This window comes from Mytilus californianus, unplaced genomic scaffold (assembly GCF_021869535.1).
Source record: "Mytilus californianus isolate M0D057914Y unplaced genomic scaffold, xbMytCali1.0.p SCAF_1, whole genome shotgun sequence".
Lineage (NCBI taxonomy): Eukaryota > Metazoa > Mollusca > Bivalvia > Mytilida > Mytilidae > Mytilus > Mytilus californianus.
This window is the reverse complement of record NW_026262581.1, coordinates 127,221,387-127,238,785: the sequence shown is the minus strand read 5'-3', so window position 1 is coordinate 127,238,785 and position 17,399 is coordinate 127,221,387. Positions and strand designations below refer to the sequence as shown.

At 32.1% G+C, this 17,399-nt stretch overlaps 1 protein-coding gene across 1 annotated transcript in view; it reads right to left on the bottom strand.

The window, feature by feature from the left end:
- LOC127733738 (flavin-containing monooxygenase 5-like) overlaps positions 1-16,854 on the bottom strand; it is a 32,703-nt gene extending 15,849 nt beyond the window's left edge. The window contains exons 1-6 of the mRNA XM_052243057.1: positions 16,283-16,854; positions 15,460-15,515; positions 7,467-7,654; positions 6,866-7,023; positions 5,746-5,940; positions 2,567-2,664 (exon numbers count right to left, since the gene is read on the bottom strand). Of these exons, the coding sequence (XP_052099017.1) occupies positions 2,567-2,664; positions 5,746-5,940; positions 6,866-7,023; positions 7,467-7,654; positions 15,460-15,515; positions 16,283-16,853 (1,266 nt within the window). The 5' untranslated portion in view covers position 16,854. The remainder of the gene's footprint in view (positions 1-2,566; positions 2,665-5,745; positions 5,941-6,865; positions 7,024-7,466; positions 7,655-15,459; positions 15,516-16,282) is intronic.
- Between the last annotated feature and the right edge of the window lie 545 nt (positions 16,855-17,399).

Here is a 17,399-nt window from a genome sequence, read left to right as displayed (position 1 = left end):
CACTTTCACTTCAGTCTAAAGTACCCTCTATCGCGATCGATAACAAGTTGCTCTTCACGACAAAGACCTATCTTTGTGACAGTCAAGACAGTAAATGAATTTGTTTGACAAGACATATCGACAGATTTACTTCTATCTTTACAAATGTATTTTTGATTGGTTATAATTGTTTATTTATCTTGTTTCAGCAACCATTTTATTATTATTAAACCATGTAAGGTTTGATTCTGAATCAAAAGAAATAAGAACATTGATATCCGTCTAATATGATATTAAGTTGTACTTAGTTTTACAACTGCGGCTAGTGCATGTACTAAGTATAGTTTAGAAACTCTTTTTGAGAACCTTATATGCCATAATGGTTGTATGATAGAAGTAAGTGCGCTACTTTAGCGCAGCAAGAGTGCGACTTTGCTGTTTATGGGAGCCTATTGAAATGTATAAACAAATGGTTTCTCTTGATAGACGTTAAACTTATAGACTTCTTATTACGTTATTACAGAGTATTGTAACTTAAATGACCTCCAGCAGGAGACTTAGTATCAAATTCGAAGCCATTGAATATTCTTCAGAAAATATTGTTGATGAGAATCAATCCCTGAATCAGTTCTAACTAACTACAATAGAAAGGTTTCTTATGTAAATGAATGCGAGCTTTAGAGATATTCCAGAGAATGTCTCAATCAGTTTGAAGAAAATATAACCGAAAGGGTTTTTTATAGGTAGTATTTAGCGATTGTTGCAACGTTGGTATCGATCGCAACCGGTGCTGGATTAAATTTAAATAAGGGAACGAGACACGACTCCAAGGACAAACCAGGGATGCGCTATAAAGGTCTTGTGATGACAATTCAGAATATATTGGTTTAGGGGATAGTTTCTGCACAGCTTTCACGATATTCAAATATGACAACCAATAATGTATATAGTTATAGGATGCACGTGAAAGTGATCCTAAGTACTATTATTTGACCTTGAAGTCTAATATTATTCTCAGTGGTACTGAACACGCCGCCCTAAGACGATGCACTCATGTGCCAACTAGCCTATTGCAAAGGATAAACATGTTATGTTTCGGACAAGGAAATGTGCCAATAATCAATTATTTTAACCTTGAGGCCAAGAAGATATAAAACTCATGGTGATATACAACACAACCGTCTAATTATGATACACCTTATTGTCAATTTTTTGGCATTTTATTTAGTCTTCTCATATCTAGGTGGCGTCTGCCACTAAGATATGAAACGACTACATCTGAATTACATCGAAGTAATAAATAATCAGTTTATCTTTTCTCTTGTTCTAAAAAGAGCAATTACTTTTGATAAAACAGGATAAGTGTCATTATATCAAATTTGCCAGGTGCGGTTACACTTTCAGAAGATGTTTCATAATTGCGTCTATTTTTCTGCCATCAAATTGATACTTATCTCTGCTATTGGATGGCAATATGAATCGCTGTACTATCTTGTCATTTTTCGGGTTAAATTGCCAAAACCTGAACTTTTTGCTGATAAATGATAACACTTCCATTTCAATATTAAAAAGGATAAATTTATTTTTGGTCTGGTAAAGGATGTATGAGAAGAAGAAGAAGAAGAAGAAGAAGAAGAAGAAGGAAAGAAAAAAGGAGAAGAAAAAGAAGAATTACTACTTAAACACTATAATCATCTTGCGTTGAAAGAGCAAAGTAATGAAAATTAATGATTTCAGCTATTCCATTTCCAATGGTTTCCGAGCACTATGAAAAAGCTGTTCTTCTTAAATTTATTGGTGATGAACAAACTGGGGTAAATTTCATAAAATATGAAACAGCTAACAATATCTTCCCATATGTTAACATGTTTAGTTAATTGGAATGTCAAAGGTAGCTGTGAGGTCCAAATTGAACTCGCTGTTTTGATATGAACGACTTAATCCTTAATTATAAGCTTGTTGACAATTATTTAGACGAAGAACTGACATACAACGAAAGAAATATTTGTGAACACATATATTTTGGCATTGTCTTTTGATTCATATTTTGACGCTATAAAATATCTAGTGGCGATTATTTCACACACAATCATAACGAGACCAAGTTAATAATGTTTGAAATTACAAACCCCCGAAAATTGATTCGACGGAAGAAGGGAATGGTGAGTTTGACTGCTATTGCATCAGAAAAAGGATGATTTGAGTAGATCAAAAGTTAAGCTGCCCAAAAAAGTCATCTATGGAGACCTATGGATTGTAAACGCTCGTTTCCTTTAACATGTAGATACTGCGGTTTTTCCCAAATTATACACTATAATTGTGTTTGTGTAGTTTTATATGCTACATAATCAAACAGTTGCATCTTTAGCACAGATCTAATTGCAGGACGGGAAGACGGAAGGTTTATGTTTATATATGTTATTGTAGTTTTTACATTTTAGAACTATTTTTTTTCATTGTATGTTTGTTTGTTTTATTTTTGTCTAAAAATACTACCTTATATTGTAATACGCTCTTTGCGAGCCTATTTGATGGAAAATAAAACACTTATCTATATCTATACTAGATCTACAATCATTACGGATACCTGTATTGTATGTCGTTGAGTTTTAACATAGCGAGAACCTTTTCTTTTCTGTTCTATGTCTTCCTCCATTATCTCCCGGAAAGGTAGTGTATTCTTTCCTGTTAAATGATACTAAGATATTCCATCATTTTTACGCAGATTGAAATAACTATTTTTAACTTACAATACACATTTGACATTCAATTTTCTGTAAAATGTACTGATATCAGTTTCTCAAAACAATCAAAGATAGCCATTAGACCCTTAATCAAAGCATTATTTTCTTTTAGATAAAGCATGTATTTCTATTTCAATCGCTTACAGAAGGCTTGGTGCTGAGGGAAAAGAAAGGAAATCACAAACTACTGTCTTAAAATAGAATCAGTGAAGAATTTACAAAGAATAAATGATTATTCTTTCTTTTGTGGAACTTCCTTGACATTTCACCAGTTTTTTTAAATACTTTTAGGATAGGTAATCTTCTCATCTCCATTACTATTTATAAAAGCTTTTCCGTCAAATTTTACTGAAGGCGTTCAAAAGATTGTTGTAAGTACAGACAAAACTTCAAAAGTCAAATACATTTTTACTCTATAAACAACAATAACAACAACAATTTGTATTTGTCAATCAAGACTCCCCGAGGGGCAGAACATTTACACTAATCTAAATTAAAGTGTACAAATAATTGTGATGATTATTTTTTGATTGAAATATTACAATACATGAACTATATAGTAAAATGGAGACAACAAAGACAGTGTATTCCCAATGAGTGAACACAATCAGTATAAAAATAAGGATTGCTAATGAGACAACTATCCACCAAAGTTCAAATAAAGTGGATATAAACAATTGTACGGCCTTCAACAATGAGAAAAACCCATACCGTAAAGTCGGTTATAAAAGGCCCCGACATGAAAAATATGAAACAATTCAATTGAGAAAACTAACGGCCTAATTTATAACAAAACAATTAACGAAAAACAAATATAATAGACATGAACCAACGACAACCACTGAACTACAGGCTCCTGACTTAAAGAATGTGGCGGGGTTAAACATGTTTGTGAGCGCTCAACCCTGCCTTTACCTGGGACAGTGGTGTAACAGCATAACATAAGAACATAACATAAGAACAAACTATAAAAATCAGTTGAAAAAGGCTTAACTCATCAGATCGATACAAAGCAGAAAAACATCAAACATAAACGTAGGCCGGACGTGGCAGGGTATTTATCCATCCCTTATCCCTAAAATTATTGAAGGAAGAGCTGGGGGCCACTCATGTCTTATTACTTAATTTTGCTCTTCTAGTCTTTATTAAACTGTTAATTTTATCATTATATCATTAACTATTGGATTTTCATTTGACATCAACCATATAAATTTTAATTGGTCATTTAAAAATTTAATTTAGTAAATTTAGAAGATAAATCTAAAATGAAACTGGACCTTTCAGTTCTAAGTGATGGATATTGAAGAAGAAAATGAATTTCGTCCTCAACAATGTCATTGTTACATAATTTACAAAATCTTTTGTCTGGGGGTATTCCTTTGTGTCTTCCATTTTCTATTTCAAGTTAATGGGCACTGATTCTAAATTTGGTTAACTCATTTATTGTTTTACAATTATTTAACAGTAAATATTTTTCAAGGCCAATATTATTTTTGAATAGTCTATAAGTTCGTAATTTATTTCCTTGCACCATGCCAGGTTTGTCATTATTTAATTGATTGCACCAAATTTCATCATATTTAATTCTGAGTCTTTTAATGATAATTGACTTTATATTAGATTTGTGATTTAACAAATATTCTGCGGTCAAACTAAGACATTTAAATAATGAATAAATGCTACCCAACCAATTGTTGTTATATTTTTTAGATAAAATTTCAGATTCTTCAAATGCTTCTTTAATGAGGGATTTATTTTGTTCTGATAGTCTGACCCAAAATTTAGACATATTAAGAATAACCCCAAGAGATAGGGAGTATCGCCCCAACTCTCCCATCATTGCTAGGTTAGTTGATCTTCTAGGTACCTGTAGAGAATATTTACAAAATTTAACATGAAATTTTTCAATAAATAAATGTTTACACTTTTGGAAAAAAATAGTTATCCCCCTTTTGATTGTAATATAACTTATTTGGAGAGGATTGGTCCCAAATTTCTGAGCTATATAATAAAATTGGCTTCAGTATGTGGTCAAAAAGATGTAAAAGAGTTTTGATATTAGGTTTAAAATGAGTAAAATATCTTTTTAATTTAAAAAAGGTTTATATTGCTTTATTATATAGATTGAACTTAGCGTCTGTAAATCTGCCTGAGACAGTGAATATAATGCTAAGATAATTAAATTTTTCTCATTATTAATAAGTTGGCCATTAAATGTGAATTTTTCCTTTGATATCCTTCCTGTGCATACATTAAACAGTTAAGTTGTGCTGTTTTTTTAACGAAACTGGGCAACAGTTAGAATAAAAAAATCTCTGGTTAATCATTTATAAAAAGTTTAAACAATGTAGGGCTCAGATTATCCCCTAGATGGACACCAATATCTGATGGGAAGTTTTCAGTTAGTGTGTTACTATTAGTTTTTACACACAAATATGTGTTTTTATAATTATCTTTAATTACTTTTTAAAATAAATCACTCAATCCGAGCTTCCTCAATTTAAAAAATAAGGTTAAGTGCCAAACCTTGTCGAAGGCTTTTTAAAATATCCCTGCTGTATGTCTGATAAATTTCTAAATTCTAATGTTAAGTGCAGTTTAAATTCCATTATAACACGAAAGGACATTCATTTCCGTGCTGTGTTAGTAATCATTTTAATCTATTTGGTACTAATTAAACACACCACTTTCCATTTTGTATTAGATGCACTTCTTTTCATTTGTTACCCAGAAAGAAACCTGTTCGTTACTCTTTTCAGTTTTGGTTTAGTTATTTGTAGTCAGGTTATCTAGTATCTTTTTAATTTAGAGGACCAAAGGGAGATAATTCAAATTGTATCGTCTAATAAAGCAAGGAGTATTCAAATATCATTTAAACCGTTGATAATAAGTTTATGTTAAAATTTATGATATTCAGGAAAACGAAACTTAATCCTTTGTTTGAAATAATTAATGCGAGTCTGTTAAAAAAATAAGGAACAAACCAAATGGAGAATTACAGAAATTCCGTTAATAAATATACCTTTTAAAAGTCTTGTAAACCAACGACATTGCATTTCTGAGACTGGCATGACAGCACCAATAACCTGGACCAGTCCAATAATTGCCAGTGTTGGGTAAGGAAGGTGTGGCGGGAACATATACTTGTACAGAAATACTTTGTTCTTGTCGACTGATATCAATCGATCATCAATAAATGGAAATTTAAAATCATATCCTAAAGATAAAATGTAAAGTTGAATGTGATGTACACATACGCATGTTGTTGATGATTGAAGCTTGTCTTTTGATGTGTTTGGTGATATATATAAATATGAGTATAACAATTGCGATAAGTGAATTATTGTTACAGGTATAGTTAAATGCAGTATTTGTAGATTTAAGCCAAAAAATAAGAACAATCTTAAATGGAATCAGAACCGAAGAATACAAATCTCTGTTAATTTCATGCACAATTTTTCTCATTTTTTTTTTCTAAATTCAGAGCGGAATAGAGCTTGGCATATTTTATAGACACTTGTCTATTGTTGAAAACCGTATGTTGACCTCTCTATGCCTTTTGTTGTTTTTTTTAATTCTTCGATGGGTTACGATCTTATGCACACATCTCTCTTATGCATAATTAAATCTAAAAAAAGACACTTAAAGTCTTACGCTTCTTTTGCCAGTAATCAAACCGTCTCACACATTTCATCACGTTTCTTTTGCAAGTAATAAAATCAAACCGTCTCACACATTTCATCACGTTTCTTTTGCAAGTAATAAAATCAAACCGTCTCACACATTTCATCATGTTTCTTTTGCAAGTAATAAAATCAAACCGTCTCACACATCACGTGACTAGTATTATAGGTATTGCAACACATTATGTACGTTATTATTTCTTTTTTGTATGCCGACCGTGCGAGGGATGTACATCCAGTCAAGGTCGTTAAACACTTCCAGTTAGTTTTTTGTATGCCGCGTTCAGATGTTTCGATGATCAAGTAAAAACATTCTAAATTTTGTATGACTCGTGAAAATAAACTGGTTCAAGGGGAACAATTCAAAATGAGTTGTTAAATTTCTTTGTTCAATAATTTTCATTGAAAGTGGCGGTCCTCACAATATTTAAGAATCAACGGAAAATCCTGTATTTTTACCTGTTGCAAAGATAACATCATCAACTTCAATACATTCATTGTTGTCTAGAATAACACCAGTTTCTGTGAAATGCCGGACGTTTGGTTTTAGGATCACCTGTGCTGATAACATTCTTACTGGAAGGTCATCACTGATTGTAGGGTGGGTTTCGAGCCCTCTAAAACAAATATTTCAGTTCAGATATCAAGTTATAAAGATTAATTTCTTAATTGAATTTGTCCACTTCCCTATCAGATAAGGAACGTCAATCGTAAAGTCATCACATACAAGTAGTTAGAAGTACATATGAATTAAAGAAAATTAAGGGTAAAAACGTGTATAGCCCATCAACAAGATTTAACTAAAATTAAAATCTACGGTATATGGATCAGCTGTAAAACTAGAAAAGTTCAAAAACGAAAGGAAAAGGAAAATACAGAAAGAAAAAATCTGTACGAACAAAAGTGTGAAAGTGAAAATCTTAAATGAAATTTTTTAATGATTGCATTGTATATTAAATTGCTAACAATGATACAATATTTTAAAATTAGAATCAGCGTTTTAGTCAGAAATTGCATATCAAGTTACTCAAAAAAAAATAAATTTAAACAATATATTTACCTGTGTTCTGGTTTCAATCCGAATAATCCATGATTAAAATGTAAATTGGCAAAAAACTGAAATGCCCACTTCAGGAAAGATTTAGGCAAGGAAAATAATAGTCTGGTGTTTGCAAATGCATCAGCTGGAATTCCACAAAGAAATTTTCTGCTTATAACCCATGCACCTCTTCTTGAACTTAAATAAACCTAGGATATAAAGAAGGTTTGTACTTATATGAGCAATTTTCTCATCAACTTCAGAATAGCTAATACGGCACTGGCTATACAAATGCCTGCACTATAGTTACATTGTTAATGTTTTTAAGTGTATTGTTATAATATTTATATGCAGGTAGCATTAATGGTAAAATGGTAAATTGGTTGATTTGGTCTTTAACTACGACCTTCAACCATAGCGCCGGTAAAACTTCTTTCCGATTGACATTTTTTCAGGATTTTTCTTTAAACATCATTAAGAAGTATACATTAAATTTTGTTCGATTACACGCATACTTGTATATAATTATATCAAAAAGGAGCAAACGATTTCCAACGAATTGGTATATCTGATTGTTTTATGTTGAAAGAAAATGATGGCATGTTGCAGTTCGAATTTATTTATGATCCAGACAAAAATGTCCATTCTTTGTTTATGTTGTAGATACATCCTTGTTTACTCTATAGTTCCACCAATCTAATTTTGAATTCATATTGAATCATAGAAAAATGGGTTTGAATCGACCTCCAGACTGTCCATGGTTCAGTAATGAGGAGTACCCAAATTGCATCCATGCTTAAATTCACATCCGTAAAAATCGAATAATTGATGTTTTGTTTTTTTTTCTCCAAATATTAGGAACAATTTGACAATAGTCCATGCTTACTATTCATTTCTAAATAAATGAATGCATGTAACATATTTTAATTGCTCATTTTTAAAAGTTGACTTTTTGTGGACGTCGCATGGCGACTTTTCCGTAGATTTTACTTTTTCCAGTGATTACTTCATCTGCTGATATATACTGTGAACGTTTTATGTATATTTAAATATATTTAGCTATGTTGAAAGACATGCATAATGTCAAATCATAAAATTACAAATTTTTCAGTCTCTAAGAAAACTTGTAAGATTTCTGCTGCTTTTTTTGCTAAATGGGTGCGATTTGTGTACTCGGTGCAAGTTGGATACTGTGACGTTAAAAGTATATGTATTTCAGCATGATGATACAATCGTGACCTTTATTAAAAGTTTATATTCAAAATTATTAATATTGAAAACGTTATAAATACCATAATTACTGGAACACACCCGTAACATCGCGGGTTCGTGACTGAATTAAAGTACCTATGCGTTATTTTAGCCTGGATTTTTAGTATTCGTATTGTCATCTGATAAAGTCATGATGATTGTAAGATGCACAGTTTTCTCTATTTTCAAAATTTCTGTTTGAACCCGTCCTGGTTTTCTTACTACAATAAACTTACTATAAAGTAAATTCAAATATTTAACTAATTAACCAACATAATAGTGGTATTTGAGGTGGAAGAAAACAGACTTGTTAAACAGTGTACTATAATATAAAAACAACTACTGAAATAATTCCAGTTTCTCCTGAAAGAGGAGGGATTTACAGAAGTTAACTACCAGAAACTACATGTGACATATACTATTGGTATCGGTATCGGATTCGACCCGGAACTTGTTAATTATTGGCAATATTTATTATGTGGAAAACAAAAGGCCCTGGAATGGAGTAATTTTTAAACAACACTATTGTCCTATATTAGTTATTATAAAGTTAAATTCTTTGATTCGTCGGTTTTACGTCATGCCGGATATGGACCTCGTTATTTAAGTAGTATAGATTATACTTTACTATAGTAACCACTAATCAAATAATCAGCAAAAATAACCCACCTTTTCCCGGGTAACTGCACGTAGGCAAAATAACTGTTTGTAAATGTGCACGTGTTTAGACCGTGCGAGACCCTCATTGGTAGTCAAGGTCGTTGAAAATCCCCTAGTAGTCGTGTTTAGAAATACCACTTTACAATCCCTCGAGAAACTGCGCGAAGAGATCCGAAGAGAAAACAACTGTTTGGTAATTTGCCCGTACTTATCGCAGATGTGACCCTTTAATGTTATGACTGATGATGACAGTTTGTTGGCTTAACTTCATAAAACCATCTGATTCATTCCAACAATACCAGCAGATATTGAAACGAGCTTTTCTGTAACAAATCTATATTTTTCTAAATACTACCGTTAAATAATGGGGTTTTCTTGTGGAAAGTATATTTCTTGCATTGGCGTCTAGATTTCAATGAACGTCATATTTGTCCAGTAAACACTTTCAACATAGAAATACAGACAAAAGTACTCTGAGTTTTTTTTTTTTTGTAACTGAAAAAAAATGATGTGAGGCTAAACGTGAATGAGACAACTACCAAACGACATCTAGAGGTCAGCATTAAGTCTGTATCAATATGCGAGCTCTAAATTATCCAGTGTATTCACCTTTTGAAACATTTTTATGTTAAAACTGTGCATAAAAAGCAATATGTGTAATTCGTCAATGAGACAGCAACCAAATTACAACAAAAAAAAAAGATATTAAGCGAGAATTCAAAACTTTTATAAAATTTATTTGCCCTTAGAATGAAAATAATGATACAGTGATACATATGTATATATATCAGGTGATATAGGCTGACCCCATGCTATTTGTTTGAATTCAGATTTTGATATACATAGGTTACATAGGACTTGCATTGTTTGTGTTTATTGATAATTTTAAGTAAAGTCATCTTCAAAACATTTCTTCAGGAACATAATATTATACATGATAGTCAAATTGGATTCACAAGGAAAGCCAGAACTGCAGATCATATGTTTATTTTAAACTGTCTTATTAACAAATACTGTAATTCAAAAGAAGGTAGACTGTTTGCCTGTTTTGTTGATTTTCAGAAGGCTTTTGATACTGTTATACATACAGGGATCAAGATTAAACTACTAGATATTGGGGTTGGGTCTTATTTTTATAACATTATTAAAAGTATGTATGAAATTAGCAAATCTTGCATGATTGTGTCAAAATTCAAAATCAAGTAAGTGATTTTTTCCCATTAGATATTGGAGTCAAACAAGGTGACAACCTCAGTCCTGATTTATTCAAGATATTCATAAATGATTTGCCCAGATATTTGTCCGATACTAGAGACCCAGTTAATGTCGATGACAAAGATCTACATTGTTTAATGTAAGCGGATGATATTGTTTTATTATCTACATCAGCTGAAGGACTACGAGAAAAGCTGGGAATGCTTGATAAATTTTGCAAAGATTGGTGTCTCAATGTGAATACTAATAAGACAAAGGTTCTGATTTTCAACAAAGCAGGCAGACATGTAAAACAGATATTCACATTTCAGAATATAAATCTGGAATGTGTTTCAAAATACAAATACCTAGGTTTATATTTAAGCTCATCTGGTTCATTCAGTTATGCTCAAAATGAACTATACAAAAAATCCTTGAAAGCTTATTTCAAATTAAGGAAAGATCTTTTATCACTTAATCCTGATGTAAAAACAAGTATTCCTTTTTTTTTGCTTACACTGTAAAACCCATTTTATTATATGGTAGCGAAATATGGGGGATGTTTAATTCTTTTTCCTCTAAATGTAAGAAGGAAGATATATCTTTTGAAAAATTATATTCAGGTTTACCCTGTGAGAAACTTCATATAAAATTTTGTAAATTTATACTTGGGGTACACAAGAAAACAACAAATGCAGCAGTGGTATCTGAACTTGGAAGATTTCCAATATATTTTAATATTATAAAAGGAATGTTATTGTACTGGTATAGATTAGAGAATTTAGGTAATAATTTTCCTCTATTAAAAGAGGCATATACACAATCAAAGACACTACATCACATGAATATAACATCATGGTATGGTTCAATAAATGTTATTTTTAAAATACTTGGTATTGACTATACAAATGCCATAAATGCTCCATTTTGTGAATCCTTATACAAATTTAAGAAATATATACAAACCAAGCTATCAATATTGTTTATTAGCTGTTGGAAAAAAAAGACAGTAAACTGAAAACCTAACTTTTATATAAAACAAATTTTGGTTTTGAAAAATATCTAACATTGATCAAGAATTTTGAACTTAGAAGAAGTTTTTCTAAATTACGTGTATCTTCTCATAGATTACAAATAGAATTAGGTAGATATCAGGGTATTCTTCGAATTAACAGAATATGTAATAAATGTTCTTCCAATACTGTTGAAGATGAGGCTCATTTTCTACTGATTGTAACAAATTTGAGGATGATAGAAATTGTATGTTAGCTAGTATTGCAAAATATAATTCTTATTTTAATCATATGAGCAGTCAAAACAAAATTATCTGGTTATTTAGTGTAGAAAATGTTGGTTTACTTAAAATAATATGTAATTTTATATACAAACATCTTCCTTAGTGAAGATTAGTTAAAGAAAATCTATGTGTGTATATACATTTGATTGGACATAGAAAATTATATTCATCTGAATATCACAAACATACTAGCCGATTAAAAGAAAAAAAGAATTAATTGTTAAGATATATTATTTATTCAAATGTTCTCTTATATCCTTGAGGCATCGTCCCCTGGTATCAACTGCATTCAAGTTACCTATGATGCTTCCTTGTTTGCTTTTGATACAGGTAGGAAAGAGACATTTACACACATTTTACATGCCTATGGCCCATAAGGTATCGCCCCCTGGTGTCAGCTGCCTTTAGGAAACCATAATACTTTCCTATTTGCTGCTGACACAGGATGAGTCATGGACATGCTTAATTTCTACTTTCTTTTTGGCTAATTATTATATGTTTAATTGATCCAACTTATTGTGTACTATACATATATGGATATCTATTTTTCTTTTTTTTTTCTTTTTGGGCTGCTTGTTTGTTATCTATATCAACCACACTTGCATTAAATGCATTAGTATTAAAAAAAAACATACTATAGATTCTTTATCTACGTATTCTATATGCAACGTACGAGAAACGGAAACGTACCGGACATAACGGATGTCGAACGTACATCCAACGGACGAGTACCGCATAAAACGGACACCTAACGGAAGCGTACCGGATAAAACGGATGAACAAGATAAGCGGAAAATTAAAGGCGGCAATAACAACATGTAAATTACATGCACGTGACCTTTTAAATAATTAAAAAGTTTTCGTGTAACTGGTTTTAGTTTATTCTTCAAAATGCCGCCAAATGGTAGGGGTGGAAAAGGAAGAGGAAAAAAATGTCAGAGAAAAATGCCAATAAAGCGGCCTGACCATGTCCACCGTCTCCTTTGTCTTCTCCTTTCGACAGCTAGTAGGTTTATATTTGCAACATTTAAGTTCAGTCTGGCCTGAATAAGAATTGCTTGATAGTGAAGACGTGCTCTTACTCCAAGATCCATCGTGAATTATAAACATTCATGACACTCAAGAAATCTGACCTACCAATAATTGGCATTTCTGATGCGAAATTTTCAATTGGCATTTATCCGTTTTACATTCGGTACGTATCCGTTTTATCCATTATCCTTCCGTTCATGTCCGTTTCACATCCGTTCATCATTCGTTTTATCCGTTATACGTCCTTTAGAAGTCCGTTGGTGAATAGACTGGTACCCGACCGTTATTGACAAGCTATTTGTATATTCAGAAGGCATACTGAATATTTTACGGAGGGGACCAACCTAGTTGGTGAATTGGTCTACCGGACAAGTAACAGATACAAAACGGAAACGGAACGGACGAGTACCGTAAAAAACGGACGCCTACCGGACGTTCAACGGACACTTGATCCGTTGGAAGTCCGTTCAAAGTATTGAACATGCTCAAAATTTTCCACCGGACAGAACGGACGTCGACGGATAAAACAGACTCTGAACGGACATGAAACGGATATGGACGGACGTCTAACGGATAAGAACGGACGTCTAATGGACATAAACGGATTGAAAAAAAGTTATCCCTTTGGCGTCCATTCGCGCTATCCGGTAAGGTGTGACCGGGGCTTAATAAATGTATTCATAATTTGATTCATTCAGACAGAGTAGAGTTTGTGAGTGTTATATTTATGGCCGCTACACTTTTCTCCAAAACGAAAATAAATTATATTAAATAAACAACTTGTGGCTTTAATCATTTTTTGGCACGGGATTATTGTATTTTGGGAGAACTATATTGCTTTATTTGCGATTTCAATGGAGATAAATTGACGCCAGTACACAATAGTATGAAATATTTGATGTTGAACATTTACTGCCATTAAGAGTTGGTTGACCGTTATGAAATATCTGTTTCACAAATGACGACGGATATGTTCCAATTGTCGTAACAACAATCCCGTCCTCCTTTCCCCGACTGTGACCTACCGAATAAGACTTATCACCGGATTTGTACTAACATGAGCAACACGACGGGTGCCACATGCTCAGTCCTTTGTTTTTCCATGTTGTGTTTTGTATACTGTTGTTTGTCTTAGGGTCTTTTTCAGTTGTCAGCTAATTTTTCGACTTATGAGTTTGAATGTCCCTTTGGTATATTTCGCCTCTCTTTTACTACAATTACAGATACGAAACGAATTTGTAAGGTTCTTGTGTTAATTAGTATCCATTTTGGTAGCTCTACCCGACCTTACTTTCGGACAGTGTTGGTTTACTGGACTTATTTATTTGTCTATAAGGTAGGCTAAAGTGGTCGATAAAAAGGAGTTGGCTAATGATACTAAGTAACAAATTTGTAAAACTGTTTAGGTAGATTAAAATTTCTAAACATCTGAAATCATGCCCTCATTAACAGCAGTTTTGAATATATTGAACTTTATAACTCTTTCGATTTTAGCACTATATTCTTTTTGAAAGTGTTAAATCAAATTTTGTTTTTGGCCATTCATAATTGTCACATTCAAAATATGAATTACAAAAGACAAAATTTCAATATTACAAACGTGTAAATTGTTTTTGATAAGATATTGATTTTCATTTATGGAGATGAATGAAAATTTATTGAAAATGAGATTATTTATTCTTCTAATTTGGGAAGTTTAATGACTACCTGATGTGAAAATATTTCTTTAATAGTTGCATATTTTAAATAGAAACCGAAGAATTGTATCCTATCACTCATTAAGATTTGTCCTGAAACAGGACTCCTCTCGTTTTATTTGTGGTCTGTAAATATTGCTGATATTGAATTAAACTGTACCACAAATATGGTTTGAGTCAGCTGATTTAATTCTTCTGTATAGTTCAGGCATCGAGACCTCCTTTTTCGGTAAACAACTGTTGCTAAATTAATTATTTTTGTTATATCTGCAATAAGTTGTCTCCGAATATACATTTTTATAGGATAAAGAATCAATTAGTCGACATTAGCTAGCTGCTATCGCATGTTAAATGAAACACGATATACGAAAAAAAAACATATAATGATAATGATATTTCTACTTGGAAAACTTAATTGAAAGAAAAGATATCAAAAGTTAATATACAGCGGTTAAATACTCGCAATCATGTGGTATCTTTTAATGATGTATTGCCATGAACTGTTCATGTAATCACTCAATATAACAAATCATAAAGTTTCATGTGAACTCTGTTGCATAGTTGTCTCATTGGCAATCATACCACATATCCTCATTTTATAGAAAAGTAATTTTAATATGGTCCAGATTTAAATAAAGTGAACAACCTTATAACTCTAATGTGCTGAAAACTAAAGAGTTTTATTTAAAAGGAAAACTTCCTGAAAGTACATGAAAATAATGAGAAAATTAACAGCAATTTTGATTCTTATATTCAATATTCAAAACTGAAAAAAAAATTCAGGTCTTTGATATTAAAAAAAAATTCTAAGAGCGCTAACAAAATCCATTCACCGATTTGTCTGTATAAAAAATTAACAATTTGTAAAATAAGAACATTGTACCTGCTTTGCATGTTTACACAGATCAACTGCTATATCAACTCCCGAATTTCCCAAACCTGTAAATAAAAAATAGAATATTAAACTCAATGTAGTGTAATATCAAATGAAACAAAATTCACAAAAATGACCTAAGATCGAAAACTTGAATAAATATATCACCCTGTGCTTTTGTCCTTAATTTGCAATAACCATACCCCACGCATAATTCAAAGTTTTGGACAACAGAAAGTAGATCCGAAAAGCACACATGCATTCTGTCCGATCTTATCAAAGAAATATATGACGAAAATTTTCAAGTTCATTCAACATAGTGAAAATTTCAAAGTATCGGAAAACCGGAATTAGGTATCTGAAAGATCCGAACAGTGCACACACGTTACATCTCATCAATGTCAATCTGCTTGCCACATATGAAGTCATTTTGTTCAGCCGTTTATGAGAAAATTGTGACGAAAATAATCCTTGGACGAACGGACGGACGGACAGACGGACACGGTGATATCAATAAAGCCCCCTCTCCTAGAGTATGACCATTTTACGAAAATTTGATTACAAAACAAAGAAAACGGATCATTTGTGATATTTTTACAATGTATCTTACTATTAGCGTTTAAAATTAATGACGACAATGTTTTCGGTCTACGGGATTATCAAATCAGTTTGGTACGTGAATATATTTGAGGTTGGGTTCAAATTAGTTGAAAATAATTTCAAAGATTTATTTCAAATGTCTACACACAACAAATAAAGAAGCCCATATCTTTTTGAAAGTAGAAATCTAACAATAACATTTGACTCGAAAATAGAAACTATGAGGACTCACCAACTATAAGAACTGTTTTGTCTTCAAATTCTGTGCTGTCTCTGTAGCTGTGTGAATGCATTATTCTTCCCCTGAATTGTCTCTTCCCATAAAATACTGGCATGTGAGGGAATGTATGATGTCCGGTACATACCATTACGCCGTCAAATATTTCTGTTTTTACATCATTAGTTGTCTCCTTTCGAAAGGTAACTGTCCATCGTCCTGTCTTTTCATAGTCGTCAGCCTGTTCAACCTTCTCAACACTTGTATCAAATCTAATGAACTCACGCAGTCCAAAGTTCTCTGCATACAACTTGAAGTACTCCAAGACTTGACGATGGGGAGCATACGTAGCGTAATGTCTTGGTGGAGGGAAATCACTGAACGCCATCATTTCTTTACTTACATTGATAACAGTACTTCTGAACACGCTTCCTTTTCCAAGTTTGGGTTCATCGTTATAGTTCCACAGTCCTCCAATATCATCTTCTCGCTCAAAGCAGACAGGTTGTAGATGTTCCTCTAGGCATGCTTTTATTGCTGTTAGACCACTACAGCCGGCACCAATAATCGCTACACGTCTCTTCATGTCTGACTTTTTCACAAATGTAACACTCTTCTTTTTTCATTGAAATGCACTTGGTGTTAAAACAACCTTGAATATGACGGGCGGGAATATGATGGTGCTATTATTGATAAACCAGCATAAATGATATCACTGTTAACCTTCAGGAACTCTGCCATTTCAACAATGCCATACAAATATCAGGTATAGGAATTCGGTATTATTACTGTGTTGCATTAAACAACACTGTTAATTTAGTTTAAACATATTTTATTTGCAAAATATCGCAAAAAGGATTAAACTCATTAAGTTAGTCAGTCCATCATAAATTGTCTTTTCCTATGATACTAAAATCAATAGAATTTCATAGCATACAGTGTATACATTTCAATTCATTAAAACTTGATTCAAATCAAACAAATGAAATTTAAGAGACATAAAAAACAAACAAGATAGAGAAAGGAAAGATAGAAAGACGAGTAAGAAAAATAATATTCATCTATCTTATTTGTTTTTATGTCTCTTAAACTTCATGTGAATGATTTGAATCAAGTTTTAATGAATTGAAAT